Raw genomic sequence first — 19,495 nt, forward strand, 5'->3', positions numbered from 1 at the left:
CACCGGAGTAATGAGGTGAAGCGTGTAGCCTACAAACGGCCATACAGGCCAGGGCCTTTTGCGGTGCCCGCTCTGCGGAGCTTTCCCTCGGGACTGGTTTCTGTAGCAGCCCGGTGAGGCAAGGGCCGGCCAAGCCACACCCCGGCCCTGACTGTCCCCCCACGGCTCCCGTCAGCCCCGGCAGCCATTTCCCGCCGGGGGACGGCTCCACACGCCATGCGCCTCGTCCCATTGGCTGATAGCGCTGCGGAGGTGCGGCTACCTGCCGTCTCTCGATTGGTGCGTGCCGCTGTCACTCTAGGCGGAGGCGTGGCCTGGCGAGGCGGATCCCCGCAGGGGCGCTGCGGTCGCAGTTGCGCTCGGGCGGCGGCGGGTGATGGCGGCGGCGATGGGCTCTCCGCTGCTGTTCCTCCTGGCGCTCCTCGGGCCCGCGGCCGCGCTCGCCGGATACATCGAGGTGTGTGAGGGGTGCGAGGGCGGGGGTGGGCGGACAGGGCTCCTCCGGGGTGCCCGATGCGTAGGCGAGAGGTAAGCAGGATTCGGGGTGTCTCGGCTGTATGGAGCCACCTGGAGAGTGTCCAGCGTCTTTGAGACCTTCCCGGGGTGGTGAGTTCGTATTTTACCGGTGTTTTCGGGAAAGCCGTATCCCTCCGGCCGCTCATCTGGACAGGAAGCTCCGTCTCACCGGGATGCTTGGGGATGGTTTTTTTTGGGGACGTGACCTCGGCATTCTTGGCACGGGAACAGGAGCGGCCCGCTTCAGATGGGTCCCGAAGCATTGAAGACTGTTAGAGGGCCATTCCCTAGAGGAAAATCTCGGTTAAACGAATCCATTTGGTTGCTGATGGATCCAAAATAAATCTTTGGGTTGGAATTGGTGCCTTGGCTTTCGGGGAATATGCTTCAGCCAAGTGTAAAGGCTATACATTTCATATAGAAATGGCTTAGATGCCCATAGGAGTCTGCGTTTGTGTGTGTCTGTATATATAATTACACATACATAAACGAGTATATATTACTTTTGTATGTAGGAAACATGTGTTGTATTTGCATATATGAAAATAACTGGACAGAGGAAATTCCAGCTTTATCCTAAATCTAAAAGCTCAGTGTAATCTAGCTCTCCAAACAACAAGATGAGTAGGAGAAAATCTTGTGCATTTAAAAACGTGATACTGTAACTTCTCTTATTAGAGGGAAGAAGCAAAACAAGGAGCTAGGTATGTGCTCAGCCTGAGAAATGGCACGTAAACAGAGGTTAATAATCTACGCCTGAATGTTGTTTGGAAATGCAAAACAGCTGCATCAGTCTTGTGGAGGCTCTGGGTTATTTAGGGCTGAATAAAGAAAAGGCTTGTGGCTGTTTGTGAATGGCTTGATTTGAGAGTTTACAGTAAATTTTAGCAAGCTTGATTAAGCAGAACATCTACCTCAGATGCAAAACTCCAAAGCTCTAAACTGGTGGTAATTTCTGGCAGTAGACTTGTATATTTTTAATATATGGTGTATGAAATTGGTCTAGTCCATGATTTCTGCTTGTTTGGTTGCTATTGAGGAATAGTATTCCACATACTTTGTACCAATCCTTCTGTTAAATTTCTGTAAATCAATGGAACATGGTTGATAACTATTTGTGGGACAACTCATGGGGAGGTTATCTTGCAGGAAGGATGGTGGAGCTGCTCTGAGGGCACAGAGCTAATGCCCAGATCAGGTTCTTTGGCATTGCCTTGGTGGCAGGTCTGATGCTACATCCAATCTCTTGCACCTGTTTGGCAACTCCTCCAGCTGTAGGTCACTTCCTCTCTTACATCCGAGACAGATTTGGCTGCTATGTGCATCCCTTCTGGAATCTGCTGCTTAGGGACATGTGCCATGAAAAATCAGCTTGGAAAACAAATCTAGCTGTCGTTTTATTCCAAAGCCTGGTGTCTGTGTGATGGAGCAGATTCCGAGTTTTGCCCGTCCCAGGACTGGCGTAGAGGGAGAGCAGCCGTGTCCCACGTTGACACTCCAGGAGGGGCCAGCTGGAGAGGGGGTCACTGCCCTTTTAGAGAAGGATTAAAATGAAAATGTTCCTGCAATTCAGTTTGCATCCTCTGAAGGCATGATAGCTACCTTCGTTTGGCATAAAATGTCAGCTGTGGCATTTTAATCCTTATTTTTGCTATTTTTGCTTCATCCTTTCGCATTGTCTTGTCGGTGGGGGGACTGCAGCTCTCAAGTCTTTATTGCTGTCAGATTTGCTCAAGAACTGCTCTCGATGCAGTGCTTAGGAAGTAAATGGTTTTGTTCGGGGCTTTATACTGTGGTCATTACTGGATTTTATGAGATAATGTGATGAAAAATATGCAAGCAATTGGTTTTTTAAATAATCAAGATGCCATTTGAAAGTTATGGAAAAGGTGTAACAATGTCTGCAGTTATTAATTAGTTCAGCTGGATTGGCACGGTCCCATTAGGTGGATTTTCTGTCTCTTGATTATCTTAGCTCCCGTTCTCTGTCCCTGGAACACCCAGTAATCTTCTTATCAACTACAATCTGTTTTTCTTTCTGTGCAGGACGGAGCAAGGGGAGTGGCAGTTTATTTTTTTTCTCTTAAATTATTGTATCTCAACTCTTGACTAGGGCGTTCCCTAGGGTTGGTGCTGGTGACAGTCGGTCTCCCTTTCAGATCATAGTGTGGGGATGGGAGAGACCTCTGACAGTCTCTCTTCCAAATGAATATGAGTAGAAGAGTTTAGAGAAATCATGGATCCCAGCAATTAATGTATTTCTTTCTATAGCAGTATGTGTCTGAATTTTGCTTGTTTTGCTTGTGAAGTCCCCAATAACCTCAAACAGGACAATGATACCAACTGGAAAAAGAAAATAAATCTATGCTAATTGGATCTGTATTCCAGTGATAAACTACTTCTGCTGTGCCCTCAAGACCTTGGAAGGTGCAGAGTTTTTATTAATTACTTGACCTTTTTGTGTAATCAAATCGAAGGCAATGCAGACTTGATACGGCTTTTTTAAAATAAGGTATGGTATTTTTCCAAAGATCTCTTGGATGCTTATATCTGTTACCTGCCTGCTCAAATCACCAGGATTTGGGGGAGGGGGAAGAAAAAAGGTGTGTTTTGCAGCAGAATTTCGTGCTATTATTTTTGTCTTGTATTGCTTAAATTCTGCCTGACAAAAATATCAGCCTTGTGCCATTTCTGCAGACCTTGGGGACTTCTAATTGCCTGCGGCATGGAACAAAGAACTCCACCTAGGGAAATTTCCACTTTGGTGTTGGAGTCCTGAGCAGAAACAGCTCAGGAAAATTCCAGTCTTGAGCCTGTGGCCTTTAATTTGCTCTCAGTTCCTAAAACTTTGCTTCCTGATGTTAGGAAATACAGCTTCCTATGAAGGTGATTATATGCAGTGCCTCTTCTAAGCTTTAATAAAAGCTCCTCTGAAACAAAGATATGGAAATAAAGCAAACCTGATACTGTGGGGAGGCTCTGGATTTTCTGCTGCATTGTAGGATAGCACGTGATGGTAAGTGCTTCTTTCTGGAGGATGCCTTCAGCTCTCCTTGTTTCACCTGTGAAATAATTATCATCTCTATGAAATGTTATTTAGGCATTAACAGCTCTACCAGGGATTGTATGACTTTTTTGTTCATGTGGTTGTTGCATCACCTGCAAGTAACTCAAAAGCTGTTCTGTAGGTGGCTTTAGCTGTATTATAATTACTCACTGCTTCTCCTCCAGCAGCTGGGAGTGCAGGGAAGGATTAGTGCAGTTCCCTATGCTCTTCTCCAGTTGTGCTTCTCTCTGGATGTGCCTTGTAAAACTTCTCCCATTGTTTTTCACTGTGTGTGTGTCTTGAGGCATGTGGGCTCAATCTTGGAAGCATAAGTCACCTTGACTGCAGCTTCTGCTTGTACACATGTGCTTAAACCAAAGCCTTTTTCCTCAGCTGAAAATGGAAGAGAAATACACCATCCCCATCTATTTCTTGTTAATAGATGAACAAGATGAATAAGTTCATCAGTGGATGAACTTTGCCTTGTTAAAAGGCAGAGCCTTTCACTTTCCTTTTTTACACTTGGGCATTTCATGCTCTGCTCTTCAACTCCTCAGCCTTTTGAAATTGATGCAATCCTTCAGACTCTTGCTCTTGTGCTTCTTCTGTGCAGTAAAACTTGGTGTGGTTGTTTTTAAGTTCAGGCAGTCAGCACCTCTGAAACGTGTTAAGATGATACTTGCTGTTAATTGGAAGGCTTTGAATATTCACAATGGCCTAGAAACCCTTCTGGTGACAGTTGTCCTAATTCAGAACTGTACATGAAATTGCAAGATGGCCCTTTTTTTTTCCCCAAACTGTTGTCTGCATCCATTATGCGCATGTTCAGCTTTCTCTACTTGCAGTGCGTTTGTCACAGTGAAATGGCATCTCCTACCACAGTTTTTACTTGCTGGGTATCTTAAATGGAGTATTTAGGGCCCTGTGACTATGCATTAACTATATTAATGTTATCATTTGCTTTTGGGTATTTTCATTTTCAGCTTTTTCCTATAGGTGTCAATAAGTCTCAGGTTTGTGGGGAGAAATGGGTTTTATGCACAACATTGTGCATAAAAATTTACAATTTTTCCTTATGTAGATATATACTTATTGTGTGCTTACTAGTGTGAGTTATATAGTAATAAGAAGGAAGATGTGAGTAGAGTAAATTGTCAGGTTCTTTTTATTGTGAATTATCCAAAATTACATGTTTTTTTCTGGTTTGGAGGGGTTGATGGCTCCTCCTCAGATACAATAGGATAGAAGTAACTCTAGCCTGTTAATACTGTTACTTATATAGGGCTAGTGGTTGGTGCTGTAGGAACAGCAGTCTGGCTCCTGAGGGGCAGTGCACAGGGAAAAGTGCATTTTGGGAGACATAATTTAGCTGGGGTTTTCTTTGAGAGTAATTTCTTAACATTAGATTCAACTTTTTTTAATTTATGAATTCCTGCAGCTGTAAGCAGGGAGATATATGTACATGCATACACACACATTTCGCATAGGGATCTAGCTTGTGAATTACACTTTTTTTTTTTAACTTGTTCAACACTAGATTTACGACTTCCACCTCCATCTGCCTTCTCAGTTGGAGTTAAATATATATTTGTGATTGAGTGTTCGCTAAGCTATGCTACCTTATGTGAGGACATTGAAAACATACATACCAAACAATACAGAAGTGCAATCCATCTTTTAGCCTGGCTTTGAAATGTCCATAGGTTCTAATGCTTGCTCTGAAGGTTTGATGTTTAAAACACAAAATTTTGTCTTTATGTGTATTTGTAGGAGTTTTAAGTCACAATGCAAGATGAATGATCAAAACAGCAATGTTCTGCAAATGATGTTAAACTAATCTCCCTAGCAGCCAAACCCAGCCTGCTTGTCTTTATGTAATCAAGTGTCCACCTGATCAGGAGCACATGTGGCTAAGCTGCTTACCAGCTTTTCATTTGGAGGTATTACAGGGATGTTTTGTATACAGCCAGTGGGGAAAGGATGTACTCCTTATTCTTGAAAGATCAACTTGTAGATGTGCTAAATTGAGTTCTAACTCTGTGTTGTTGTGTTTGCCTGCTGTGGTAATGCCCTTGTACAAATGAATGTATTGCAGACCTTCATTTTAGTTTATATTTTCAGTAGCCTCCTAGTCACTCTTAACTAGTGTGCACAGTCAAATGCTGCTGCTCTCCTGTGGCGTTTGGTGATTTGTTTCACTTTCCATTTTCACTGGTGACAATGGGAAGTCAAATCACATGTTGGCACTCTGTTTCCTGAGGAAAACTCATTGCTGGGTGAGACATGGTCCAGAAAACCTTTTGTTCTCTACTACAGGCAAGCCTGGTTCATATACATTTCATCTGATTTAGAGATTTCTCCTGGCAAGTCTGGCCCAGTAGTCTGTGAGGACTGGTGCAGCTGGACTATCCTGATGTTCGAGTGTTTACTGCAAGGATAGTGGCTTCGCTTGAGCTGTTTTTTTCCTGATGATTTGTTTCTCAAGATGACTGTGTTGGGCTGTGCAGTAACATCTGTTAGCAGTGGTTTGAGGGAATTCTTAGTTCTCAGCCTGCAGATCAGTGGCTGCTTACAGAGTTTAGTCTAATATTCTTTGCCGGTGCTTTCTTGGGGGATTCCTCCTCCGTACCATCAAAAGTGTCACCAGTTATTTATAGTGCCAGTATTTCCTGCACTGGTGAGCTCTGGGGTAGAATGCTGTGGATAGACAAGGCCTTCAGTTGATGAAGCAGGGTACAAAGTTGTTATTCCATGCAGTATGTGAGCTTCAGAGAAGCTTATGGAAGTCAATAATTGTTTGGCTTGTATGGCTTTGAGACTAACAAAAAATCATTATCTAATGATGAGTTTGAGCTCAAGTTTTTCAAACTATCAAGTGTGAAGGGTGTTAAAATTGTCAGTATAACTTAGATGCAGTCTGAAGAAAAACCCAGTGAAACCTGCAGAAGGTGGGAGCTGTGCCTTGGTTCCTGGTTGCACTGGAGAAGCTTCAGGGTGAGGCACTGAGTCATTGGTGTGTTACATCTGTTGGCAGTGTCACCGACCCGTGGTATCGTGCTGAGGTGCAGCAGATGATAAACATGCCTCAGCAGTCAGATTCCAGTGTCTGGCTCTGTGACAGGGATGCATTTAGGTAATTTCATACAGCAAGCTTCTCTCTAACAAAATTATAGCAGTGCAAAGTGTATTTTGATCCAGGTCAAGGACAGGGACAGGCAGACACTCACAGGCACACCAAGCTGGCTGAGGCCATGCTTTACTTGACTCTAGCAGCAGGTTGATACTCAATGAAATTTCCATTTAAAAGTAGGTAATTATCCTCTCCTTATGGAAGACTTCATGTTTAAATAAATGCAGTGTTTAACATTGAAAGTTCCTATTCTCATTTAGGTCTCTCTTCCTCCGACAAATGTTTTCTTGTTATATTTTCAAATGTGTGAGCTGTTCTGAGGTGAAGGTCAGGGGGTTGGTTTCTTTTAATTCTTGTGTTAGTCAGAATTTTATTATTTTGTTAATGCTCTACTATAGCAGGGCTTGTGTTTTCTCATGAAGATGTTGTGTTTGGGTTCTTGCACCCGTCACCACAAAGCTCTAAATGGAGCCAGTGAAATAAAAAAATCTTCATCTGGTGATGATGTTGCAGAGATGAAACAGAGGTTTAGCAAACTACTTGGTATTTTCCAGGAGATGCCTTATGCTAACTTCAGTACTGAGATGCTTAAATCAAAAGCCAAATATTTGCATTTTTAATCTTGGGGTTTTCTTTACAGGTTCTTATGTTATTTTTTAGCTCCAGCTCCCTGCCACTAGCTTTGTTCCTTTGCTTTTGGATTTTGTGTTGATGAATCCCACCAGTTATGATATCATTGCATAGTGTGAAATGACAGCAACAAAAAGAAAAATCTTAACCCGTACCATCTGTTACAATAAATATTATGCACTCCTATTAGATTCCAAGCGGATTTGGATCACATATTTACAACAGAAGCTGGTCTCTGCTTAGACGTATGGTACCCTCTAGCATAAAGCCTTTAATCATCAAATTCTCTATATGGTTTTGGATTTGACATGACACATTGCCAGGTCTAAGTTTATTTGGTTTTTTTATCAGTGGTTAATCTTCTGTCATTCATATCAGGCCTAGTAACTTGCCAGAAATGGTCCTAGAGGAATCTGCATGAATTAGGATAATTCACTAATACCAAGCAATGGTTGACTTCTTACAGTGGTCATCTTACAGTAATTGTGGCCTGAAATAGAGAGGGGCAGATTTGCTTTAATCTGATAAGTATTCTTCTCAAAGATTAAATGCAAAATGTTGATTCAAACCTATGGATGGTGCTCCCCGAGAGTGTATTGGCATTTGAACGTGTCTTTCCCTGCATAATTTATCAAAAGCCTCACTGAAGAAATTGAATTTGATAGGTGTTTTGTTTTATGCTGCAAGATCACAAACATGTTTAGAAACCCTAAAGAAGAATGAAATGGTGTCATGATCCAAGCAGAGCATGGAGCCTGCCTTAGCAGCCTTGGTCAAAGATGAATTCTGAAATGCAGGGTACAGCAGTGCTTGTTCATGGACTGAAATATGCTGCCTGCCAGCAAAAAAGTAAACTGAGTGTGCAGGTTATCATGGAAACTGGTTATTACTCTTGAATGGAGCAGGATGCTCGCAACTCCCATTTAGACTTGGGATAAACTACTTGGAGGCACTTACATCTGAAGTTGCAGGATTTCAATAACCACTTCATTTCCAGAGGCTTTAAGTAGAGCCTCAGTGCTGAAAATGTCAGACAGTGGAGAAGGTTTTCCCTTGGTAACCAGCCAAAAAAATTGAGATTTTGCATTTGTAATGTATTGATGTATTGGAGCTCAGCCTTTGGGCATGGATGGATATAATGCTGTTGCTTACCTGGGCAAGACTCAGATCCCAGGAGTGGCTGAGGGAATTCTTGAGGGGGTCACAGAATGAAGTTGTGGTGCTCCTTTGAGTGTGTGAAGTTTGGGCTTGGGACAGAGCATTGTGTCACTGCAAGAGACACTGGGGAAAGAAAGGAGAAAAAAGCATATTCCTGTCACTCCTGATAAATGCTGTCTTGCTCAAATTGCATCAATACTTGCCCTGCAACAAAGCCAGTCAGTATGTGGATGTCCTGTTTAGGGCACAGCCACTTTCTCGGAAGCAATTTCCCAGTAGCTGAGGCAGAGATGAATGACCTGCTGGAGCAAAGGCTGGATGTGGTGGAAGGATTTGCACTGCTGTATGCCTGCCTTGTCTACAGCTGTCTTTGGGGGCTGGATCACAGCTTGTCACCTGTTCTGTCCCTCTCCTCCTGCCTATGTGCTTATGCACTTTTTGTCTTTTTTTTATGGTATGCATATCTGAGTTTGTGAACAAGAACTTGCACTAATCACAAGAGCTGAAAGCTATTACCTATGCTTGAATTCATAGTGCTGTGTTTTATGCATAGTTTTTAAATAATCCTTAATTTTAAATCCTCGTGTCTTGCTGCAGAGTATATCTTTGTTTCTCAGGTTAAGAGACAAAGAAATAAACATAAACCAGCTGATCTCTCCCTGCACAACAGGTCCTTCCCTTTGTATCCTGGCTGCCAGGAAGTAAAACCAGAAGAGCTGGATTCCTCACATAGTAGGGCTTTTAAATGGCAGGAAATCTTCTTTCGAATTTGCTAAAATGTAAAATCCACAGTACAGACAAAAGGCATTTTGAAGTTGAGGCTGAAATTCCTGGGTTTGGATAGATTTGTTGCGCTCAATTCTACTGAGCAAGCTTTTGCAGCTTGCTTCACGTGGGACTTAGCATGATGAGGAGAATACTGTTCAAAATATAACAGTGAGAGGCTTTCCACAGAGCATCTACTGCATGTTAATTCCCTCTTTCACTGCAGGGCCCTGAGTAGAATGCAGCATTGTAGTCCTTTTGTAATAGATGCTGATGGATTTCAGGAGCAGTGCTGTTCTGAAATGGCCACTGTCATACTTCTAGTGGTGTGTGTGCAAACTGCTAAACTCAGTACTGCAACGAAGAATATTATGGAGACAAGCTGGAAAATTTTGGGCTGCAAGCTTCCTCTGTGCTGTAGCAGAGACATGAGGAGCACTGCTTTCAAAGACCCTAAATGGCCTTTTGCTCCAGGCAAAAGCAAAGATGATTTTACTTAATTTGCTTTGCTGTCCTTGATTTTAATTTGGCTTTTTGAGCTTTATGTCACTGTCTTTAAAGATTTTTGCAAAAATTCGAATCATTATTCCTCATTAAGTGGCTGATAGAATTACTCATGATTTTCTGTTGTTTTATTTATTAGGCTGTGATTCTTACATTTATTTTTATCTTACAGCTGGAGACATAACAAACATTTAGCCACAGATGGCAGCAGCATTAACTAAGATGGGTTTAATGTGCTAAACTTTCAGCAGCTCTTCCCCTGGTGTTGACTTGGAGATGCATTGCCACTGAGAGTCCTTTGTTTTTTAAGACGATGCTGCTGACCTGCTCTAAGCTGTTTCTCAGGCCATAAAAAGAGGGCTGATTTTTACTGTTTGTAACAGCAAGCTTTAGGTACACCAGATCAAGCAAAGCAGAAATTTTTTTTTTTGGTTTATAGTATTTGCCTTGGAATGACTGCTCTGCCTTGAAGTGGCTCTTCAGATAGATCTCTGAGCAGCATCCATCTCACAGTGTCTACCTACAGCATGTCCAGGATGATGCTCTTCACTGATGAAGAGGATTAAAATAATCATTAAGCTGCTGAATACACCAAATGTCCTGTAAGGTACCAAATAAAGATGGAGAGACTGAACATGCTGGAGTGATACAATGTGTTGGAATGTATCAAGATGGGAACATCTTTAACTTGAGCCGGACTTGAAATGCTTATATCACAGAAAAATGAAACCAGGGCTTAGTTTGCATATGGAAATGCTTGGCCTAGTGCTGTCTGTAGAGGCGCTTTCTTGCTCTCATTTTTCTCTGCTGTATTTAAGTGGATAGTTGGTCCTGTCTGCCCCACCTTGACTCCTGGGTGCCACTTAAAAAGGTGTGCTTGGCACTGTTGTTGGGATGCTTCCTGCAGTGAATTAACTTCGGCAACAACCGAAAGCAGAGGGCTGTTCTTATTTATTCCCACCTCTCTGAGTTAACATTCAGAACCTTTATTTGACAGGTATAACTGTGAAAATACGGACAGCCTCTAACTCAATTGTATGACTGTGACTGAGTAGATGATCCATTTGCCTTTGTTGTCCAGGCTGTAGAGTTGCCATGCAGCCTTGACTCCCACAAATCCATTTTGTGCTGGTTACCAAGCCTGTTTTCTTCCTCCAACAGGTACTACAATGACATAGAAAAGTTCTCAGTGCAATATTCTCAGAATGTTCCCAGCCTCATAACACAAATCTATGTAGTACTGGTCCCACTGCTGTCCAGGCTGGCTGGGAATTCTGCAGGGAGAGGCAGCCTCCAAGATAATTAAAACATGGAACTCATTTGGGGTCTCATTGTTTGTGGTTTTTTTTTTTTTTTGGTAAGATGTCCAAAGTAATATTAGAATGAGGTATGCTTCTGGCTGTCTCATGCTATTGCATATCAGTCTATAATTTTAGCATGGCTTTCTTGTGTGCTGCTCTCTTATGATTTGAGACATCTAAGCAGATTCTGTGGGGCTAATCAACATCAGGGATTTGCCGGATTGTGGCGGAGTTAATGTTTACAGCTGAGATGTGCATAGCTGGGTTTCTGCATTTAAAAAACACCTTAGTGGGCCATGTCTGAAGTCAACCAGTGAAGCACAAAACCACCATTCCTCAGGGTTAGAATTTTATGCAATATTTTCATCCTTTGACATTGAGAAAGCACTATTGAAATGACTCTGCCCATGGCTAGGAAAATGGTGAGTGGCCAATGGCATCAATAGGCAGATCAATCTACCCTTCAACCACCGTCCTGGTGGTCAGATTTGCATGTTAAGTCAACATTTCCATCGCTGTCCTTGTCTGCTTGTGGGGTCAAGGAAAGCAAAACTTGTTTGGAAGGCTCACCATTTATTTCTTTCTCATTCAAGCATGTCTCCAAGAGCATCTGAGCAGGAGAAAGAAAAGCATCTCTAAGTAAACGTCAATAGTCACTTCTTCCCTGCCTGATAGCCTTTTCCAAGCAGGAAGATAGAATTGTTTGGAATGCTTGTGTTCAAAATAACCTATCTTGACAGTTTTCTTTACAGTTCCTCCAGCTGGTATTTATACCAAAAAAGCTGCTGTGATGGACAGCCCGGGAAAAGGGTTTAAAAAACAAATTAATAAATACTAGTACATTCAGAGACCTTGAAGAGGAATATCAATTGAAGTAATGGAATTCTTGGTGGATAGTGCCTCTTTAAGGCATAACAAGATTGTCTAAAACTGTTCTGCCTGCTCTTTTTCAGAGAGTGATTTCCCTTGCTGTTGCAGAACAGGCAGTTTTTGCTTCTGCCTTTGGAAAAAAGCTTTCAGCACCTGATTCTTTTGTGCTTAGAAGCCCTCAGTGAGGTGTCAAATTAGTTAAAACTCATCAAGAACCTGCCCATCAGGTGGGTGCAGCTGCAGCATGTAAATTCTTCCACTAATCTTATGGTCAATTGTATTTCAACTAAGCTGACAGAAAAGAATCGTGTTCTCTCCCTTACCTTGAAATTTTTCAGAAAATGAACAAAGAAACATCAAGGAAATAATTATCAGTGTACAGAGGGTTCATGCTTCCTACTGAAACCTGGGAGAGACTATTAACAAGTTAAAATCTCATTTTATCAAAGATAAAAATCACCACTCCCATTTTGTTTATTTCCACGCAGTGCTGCACAATCTGATACAGCTCAATAGAGTGAAGAGCTATAAAATTCAGCAAAAGAAATTCAGGTGTTCAACATGCAAAGCCAGGTAAATATTCTGCAGTGATAGCCCTGAAATACTGGACATTCTAGGCTTGCTTCTGTGGAGCTAGTTTTACTTTCTGGATCAGCAAAATCAGTCATGGGCATTTCAGCCCAGCCAGCTTGAGTCTGTTCTATAAATTACCACTTAATTTTTTAATAGCATTAGGCAGCTGTTCTAAGTAGAGTTCTGCTGCTTCCTGTGAAGGAGCTGGTTAATATGTCCATTAAAGCTTGTGTGCAAGCCTAGCTGTGGGATGGTGCTGTGACTGTTAAACCCCAGCTGATGAATTAATGCTTCAGAAATAAAATGCTGCTAAATTACTAAGGGTTGCTTTTAAAGAGTGGAAAAAATGGAAATACATTAAGCCATTGCTGAGGTCCTTTACTCTGTGACCCTGCTGCTGACAAATTTTGGGGGTACTTCAGAAGGGTTTTTGTCATTTGACTTCTTGTGTGTCAGACTGCTTAATCCAGGTGTCTGAGTTCTAGAGAATGGATGGAAGTCTACTTTTCATCCTCTGCTTTGGAAGAAGGTAAATTGGGAGATTTGAGCCTGAATTCTGCTGATAGTCACAGGATTTTTTGAGGACTGCTTGGCTGTGTGTGTAAGCTTAAAAATGAGCAAATAAAGCTTTTGCCCTCAGATTCTTGGAAGTAAGAAGTGTTGCTCTGAGCCTTTTTCCAGCACTCCAGCCTCTTCCATGCTTAACCAGGGTGGTGCTTGGTATTCTTCATTCTTCCCTCGCTTGAGGGCTTGCTCCCTCACCTTCAGTTTGCTGGCAGTAGTGGAAGGCAGCTGGCAGCAATAAGAGTTATTGCTGGGATCAGAAATAGCTGCAGTGAGGAATTTGAGATGGTTTTGCTAAATTAATTATCTTGCTCTTTTTTTGTGAGTGGTAAGAACTTTTCCTAATCAGCAGCTAACTGTAAACTGAACTTTCTTGGCACAATGTTCACATGGAAGTTTTCTTTAAGGAAAAATATGTTGTTTACCAGAGCTGAACAAACTTACAGTGCCAATATATGAATCTCTTTAAAGCACTGATTTCTGCATACCTAGACATTCAAGGTTCTTAAAAGATTTTGTTTTGTATGTGAGCAGTCATGTAAGCTGCTGCCTGAAAGATGCTCCATAACAACTCTGAATAAATACAGGTGGAGGTGTATGGGAAAATGGTTTTGGTTTAAAATTCCAACTTCCATTATTTTTAAATAGATTTACTAAGAGGCAGAGTTGCTACGTGTTCTCAGTAACAGATACTTACTGCTGACTGTTTTCATCAACTTGAAATTTGTAGAAGTAACCTTCTGGGTTGGACTTGAAATATAAAAGTATCCCAAGTTTTTATTCTGGAAACAACAAGGCTATTCCATAATTTTTAGTAACTTGTTAATTTTGTTCTGGATCAGCATAAGCTAGGCAGAGCCCAGGGAGCAGCAGCAAGGATAAAAGCAGCCCTGTATTTTAGTGGTTTACAGTTTTCAAAAGGTGGTCATTGGCATGGTTTGGAAAGCCAAGACTTAAAAGCCTCATGGTTTCCTCTACAGATTTGAAATTTCATCTGAACTCTTTGGAGGACACAATTACCAATTAATTGGATTGAGTTTTCGGGGGTTTTTTTACAGAAGATTGTGAATTTAGAGGTGGAAAGCAATAGGCATGACCCGCAGAGCTCCAGCGTGATCAGAACAGGACCTGTTGAATCATTCCTGTGTGCTGTTTGGAAGTTGCTTTGTAGCCTAATTGCAGAGCTTGGAAATTCAAAGTATTTTATCATGTTTGAAAACATGTGCAGTCTGTGCACATAAATAAGCAATCTGTGATGCTGAAAACCATCTATAATGGGATGGATACTTGAACCAAACTCAGACTGCACTGCAGACTACATTCCTGCTTGTTATCCTTCTTTTATCGTGCCTTTTCCCCCCTCAGAAATTTTTCCTTGCCTGTTAAAATACACCCTTCAGTTTCCTGCTTGCCTTTTGGATCATTGTGTTTTAGATAGAAATACAGTCTGTGCAGCCTTTTTATCTGGAGTCAGCCGAGCAGTTAGACTAGTAGATGCAGTGAGGAGCCACAGGTTCCTGCAGTGGCTCTTTTGCACAACTCCCAGTGAGCTTCACAAGATCTGTAAAACAAATGTTCATGCTGTTTTGAGGAAGGAATTTTGGTTTGTTCCCTCCTGGAATGCTAAATCACTTTGAATCAGTAGTAAGGGGTTTATTTTTCTCTGCCTGATATTAACTAATTCCTTTCTGCCAGATTTGGCCACTGGGGAAGTTAGTGGAGAACTTGTGTGGGTGTGTGATTTGTGATGAGTTTTAGTCCAGGAGTTACTTTTGCCTTGAACAAATTACTTTGAAGTGTTGAAACATTTTCTGAAGGCACTTCCCTGTATATTGTGGAATCTGTATCCTGGTAACTACAGTGATTATATTCCCTAACTCTTGTGTAGCTCAAGTGCCTTCAGATGGCTCGAACTCTCCTGTCAAACCATGGAGAAGTTACAAAAGAGCATATCTCAGTACTCCTCCACATGTGCTGTTCTCAGTGATGCCTTTGTGGTATCAGCAGTATGGTTCGTATTAACAATCAGCTCAGAAATGACAGACCTGAGAGTTAAACTTTACAAACACTATTAAGCCACAGCAGCTGTCCTTAAGCTTCAGTCTGGATCTCTGTTCTGGTAGTCCAGGAAGGCAAAACTGCCCCATGGCCGTTTTTTCAGTAGAATATTAGTGAATGTGGAAACATTAACTTGAACTCAAGTTTTCACTTGCTGACGACTAACAGGACATCTTGGGTCTCTGTGCCTCAGATGCCCAAATAATTAGTGTGGGAAAGTGGTGATTAGTTGGGCCATGCAAGACAGAGTGATGACACAGATTGGAACGAGGAGACAGCATTAAACTGAGCTGAGCCTCCTGCTGGGTGACCTTAGGCAAGTCACTTGACTTTGTGCCCGAGTTTAGCCCAATGTTAAATAGGCCTGGCTCTCTGTGCTGGGGTAGGACTTAGGGTGGCACCATAAAAAGGGGACTTCAAAATAGCACTGTGGCAGTGTTCTGCTGCAAGGGAAGTGGCCGTGAGAGTGTCTGTCTGACACAGCTTGGAAATTGTCCCTGACATCCTTGTGACACATGGAAGGTGACCTGGCTGATTAAACCTATTTGGACCTACCTGTGAGCTGTGTGACGATTGTCAGTGTTTGTGTTTTCCTCTTCTCTTGCCCTTATTTTTAAGGAAGTTTTGTGTTAAACTGCTCCACTCCCAGCCATTATCCCCAAGCTGTACTTTTGAAAGCTTGAGGCCCTGAAATCGATCTTTTTCAAAGGACACAGTTCTGGGTACAGTAACATTTGTTCAGGGAATGTTCCAGTGGAGTTGTTATGAACTTTGTCTCTCCAGGGATAGAAAAGAGGATGCCAAAGGCAACCGTGTTACACAAGCAGCTTCAGGAAGCTGAGGCAGTGCTGACTCGTGGTTTTCCTGGATTTGATCGCCTCTCCCACAGCCTGGCGCTGCCTGCAGTGTGGCACTCCCTACTGAATGCAGCAGTTCACAGTGCAAATGTCTCACATGCTGATTGTGTGCTCTTTGACTCATGTAGGCCCTCATGGAGCATGATAAACCAGAGGGGGATGGGGAAATAACCTGATACCTCTTAAGTACAATTTCTGAGGGCAAAATGGCTGCCCATGAGTTGAAGGTACTTGGAAATCTCCCCTTTTGCTTGTGGAAAGGCAGTGGAATGTGCAAAGCAGTAAGGAATGCTTCAGGCTGCAGCAGGTCTTTAATCCTATGGTTGCTGTCAGCACACATGGAAGTACATGGATTATTGTTGCTGAACTTCTGAATGTTCAAGGCTTCATGTCAGCTCTAAACACAGGCATCTAAATATAAACTGCATCCCAGCTACCACTGCAGCTCCTGCCTCGGCTCCCAGTTCTCTGCTGTTGCAGACTCCTCCACCACAAGTGTCAATAAAGGACAAGCAGATGAGAACTCCACCCCTTCCAGCAAGTTAAAGCAAGCCAAAGACTGCTTTAGTGAGATTTCTGCCATTTAAATTCAAAAGCAAACCCAGGCTGGTATTATCAGCTCACACCAGATCTGCCTGCAGACAGTAATTCTTCCTGTCTTGGACCCCTGCCCATGTGCATTATTGTAATTATCAGCAATTTAAAAAAAAAATAGAGCAATAAAGCTAGGATGAGCTGCTAGTCTGTAGATTTACTGCCTGCTGTGTCAGGCATTCATTAGCCTTCCTGGGTTCAAGCCACCTATCTGCTGAATAAAAGCAGGAAGAGGAGCTAAGGAAAACAATACATGAAACACTATTTGAAGCATGAATTGAGAGCTCTGCTTGCATTTACAAGTTATGAATCCAAAACGAGGGGAATTTTAAGTATTCTGTCCAGAAGTTCTTGTGTGTAAAGTTCTTCTGCCAACTTCCCTCACTTGTTAGTCGAAGTGTTGGTTTCCTGAATACTGACTTACCATTAATTCCCAGGTGAGATTCATGGCAATGAATGTTAGATTTTAGGGCTGTATGGCGCGTTGTGATCCAGGAGGGCTGGGCTTTACAATGCCAGCCCAGCTCTTCTCCTTCCAATAGCTTCAGTTTGTGACTGTGGGTCTTCTTAATTTTCATTTTGTCAAAAAGGCCTATGGGCATCAGCTGGAGGGAACACTAATATGGGGAGTGCAGTTGAAGCAGTTCAGTCCCTGCACAAACATGCACACAAATTTTTCAGCCCAGAAAGGGCAAATCATTAGAATCCTCACACATTCAAAAGCAGCAGCCGTGGAGGGTTGTTCCTTCACAGGAAGGATGGTAAGGTAACAGAGCTCGTTTTTGTGTCAAAGGAACGGTTAGAATTCCTGAGTGGTCTTGAAAGTGTTCAATTTATATCCTCAGTATCTGTGAGTATTGCACTGACATAGGGAGATTTGCAGAGTTGCCCAGATAGAGTAGGAAATGTAATTAAAAAAAAAAAAAAACCCCAGAAAAAGTTCTTCCTTTAATTTAAGGTGGGCAGTGTGATTTATCTGAATAAGGACACTGCTGAACAGCCTGTTCCAAAGTCCCTCAGGTTGTGGTTCATGTGGACCGTGATTTAATAACCAGTATTGCTTGAGGGCCTTAGCTTAACTAAAAACAAGCAGCACAAGTAATTTTTCCAAGTGCTACCTGGCTAGTTTTTTTTGTCAGTGTAGTAACAAGGAATTCTGATCTGACCTGTACAAAGGGCCCTGCCTTGTCCATTAAGGCAGGGTATGCCCTTAGCAGCCAGTAATCTGTTCTCTGGCCACCAAGTCAATGCAATTCTCTATTGGAGCTTTCTTCAGCAGCTCATAAATTCTAGCAGCTGAAGTTTCAGTCTTAAAACAACTTAATCTTCCATGGTTTTATGCAGAGAGCTACTCTTGTGTTGCTCCACAGGAAGCCTAATGGAAAGCATGGGTGGTGTGGATTCTCCTCACAGGCTCTCCATGCTTCTCAAGCTCCCATCCACTGTGGTTTTGTTGGAATAAACGCTCATTCTGGCTAATCTGATCAGATGGACAAGGCTCCAGTCATGTTTGACCTCACTGAAAGTGGATAATTCAGTTAAATATGACGTTTTGCAGATACCTTTATGCTATTAAGGAAAGCTCTCTGGAACTAATTTCTGTGAATTATAATTATCAGCTTCTCTTCACACGAGAAAAGTTCCAATCACTCTTCAATTCTCAAGTCCCCATCAGCATGCCAGAAGGTTTTCCAGAATAGCATTCCATAGGGAGCTGTATGGACAGCATATGAAATAAGTTATGTTGTGATTATGTTTAACAGATCCTGGCAATAAAAGACAAGGGACATGGATGTCATTTTCGTGTTTGTCTTTATAAACCAGAACTGCAATGTACTGCTTGTGTTTCAGAGGTAGATGTAAAATATTCTTTATCTTACTAAAGTCTAGCCTTGTGTCCCTCCTTTGGGATGTGGGTTACTTGCAGGAAGAACAGATATAACCCTTTTTAGCACCTGGAACCCGGGCTTCAAGGTGGGTAATGCTTACACATCAAACCCTTTGTCACAAGCTGAAGAGGCCAGTAGTAAATAAAAGCCAGGATACTTGGACAGACACTTCCATCAGAGAAGAGGAGGATTTAGAGGCTTGAATTCCAGTGTTTCAGGACCATAAATCGGACACTGGCTGGCAGGGTGAGGAATTTAACTGACATTAACTGGCCAGAGATTTATGTGTTTATGGAATGAAAAACGTCTTTGGTCTTGGAAAGCAAACTGGATTACGGAATTATGCCAGAAGGAAGAGCCCAGTTTCTCCCAAAACATCTTGTAAATGCAAGTTCTGGTGAGGGAAGTAATGGCTTATAGAACAGTCTTTTCCCAAATAACATTTGTCTTGCTCTCATGTTACGTGTATGTATTAATAGGATGATAGCTACTAAAATAATGCTCAACAAGGACGTATACAACTGGGTGAACTTTCTTCCATCATGCAAGTGTTGCCCCTCCAGATCTGTCAGGCTGCTTATTTAAGGGGTTGAATAGCTGCTTCCCAGCACTAAAAGAAGCAGCTGCTTCCATTTATGGCCGGGAAATTCCCAGAGAAAAATGTGCTGTCAGTTTGTTCATCCCTTTGCAATGTGGAATGGGTGAATTCTCTGAAGGACTAAAGAACTTAACTAAGGACATGGCTTTATCCCAAGCTTCATGCCTGTTTACATGTTCTGCAGCCTTCCTTTTGCAGAGTGATGCTTGAGTGTAGCCCGAGGGATCCGCTTCCATACAGTTTTCATACACTGAAGGCAATTGTGGGAAACGTCAGAAAGTTCCTTGGTCCCAAAAGGTGACCTTTTTACCTGTTTAAGTGTCAGTGTTAAAGGTGTGGCATCCATGAAGCTTGGAGGTGCTGTATTCTCTCGTTACAGCTAAAATGAGATTAATGTACTAAATTAAATAACTTATATGATTGAGGGTTGGAGTGGATTGCC

At 42.3% G+C, this 19,495-nt stretch overlaps 1 protein-coding gene across 7 annotated transcripts in view; it reads left to right on the plus strand.

Moving 5' to 3' along the window:
* Positions 1–307: 307 nt before the first annotated feature.
* The window catches only part of APLP2 (amyloid beta precursor like protein 2), a 48,081-nt gene continuing 28,893 nt past the window's right edge, over positions 308–19,495 (plus strand). For all 7 annotated transcript variants that reach the window (XM_041480501.1, XM_041480502.1, XM_041480503.1 and 4 more), the window contains exon 1: positions 308–457. In XM_041480501.1, coding sequence (XP_041336435.1) covers positions 377–457 — 81 coding nt within the window. In that variant the 5' untranslated portion in view covers positions 308–376. The remainder of the gene's footprint in view (positions 458–19,495) is intronic.

Source organism: Pyrgilauda ruficollis, unplaced genomic scaffold (assembly GCF_017590135.1).
Source record: "Pyrgilauda ruficollis isolate IOZ18807 unplaced genomic scaffold, ASM1759013v1 scaffold52, whole genome shotgun sequence".
In the NCBI taxonomy this organism is placed as follows: domain Eukaryota; kingdom Metazoa; phylum Chordata; class Aves; order Passeriformes; family Passeridae; genus Pyrgilauda; species Pyrgilauda ruficollis.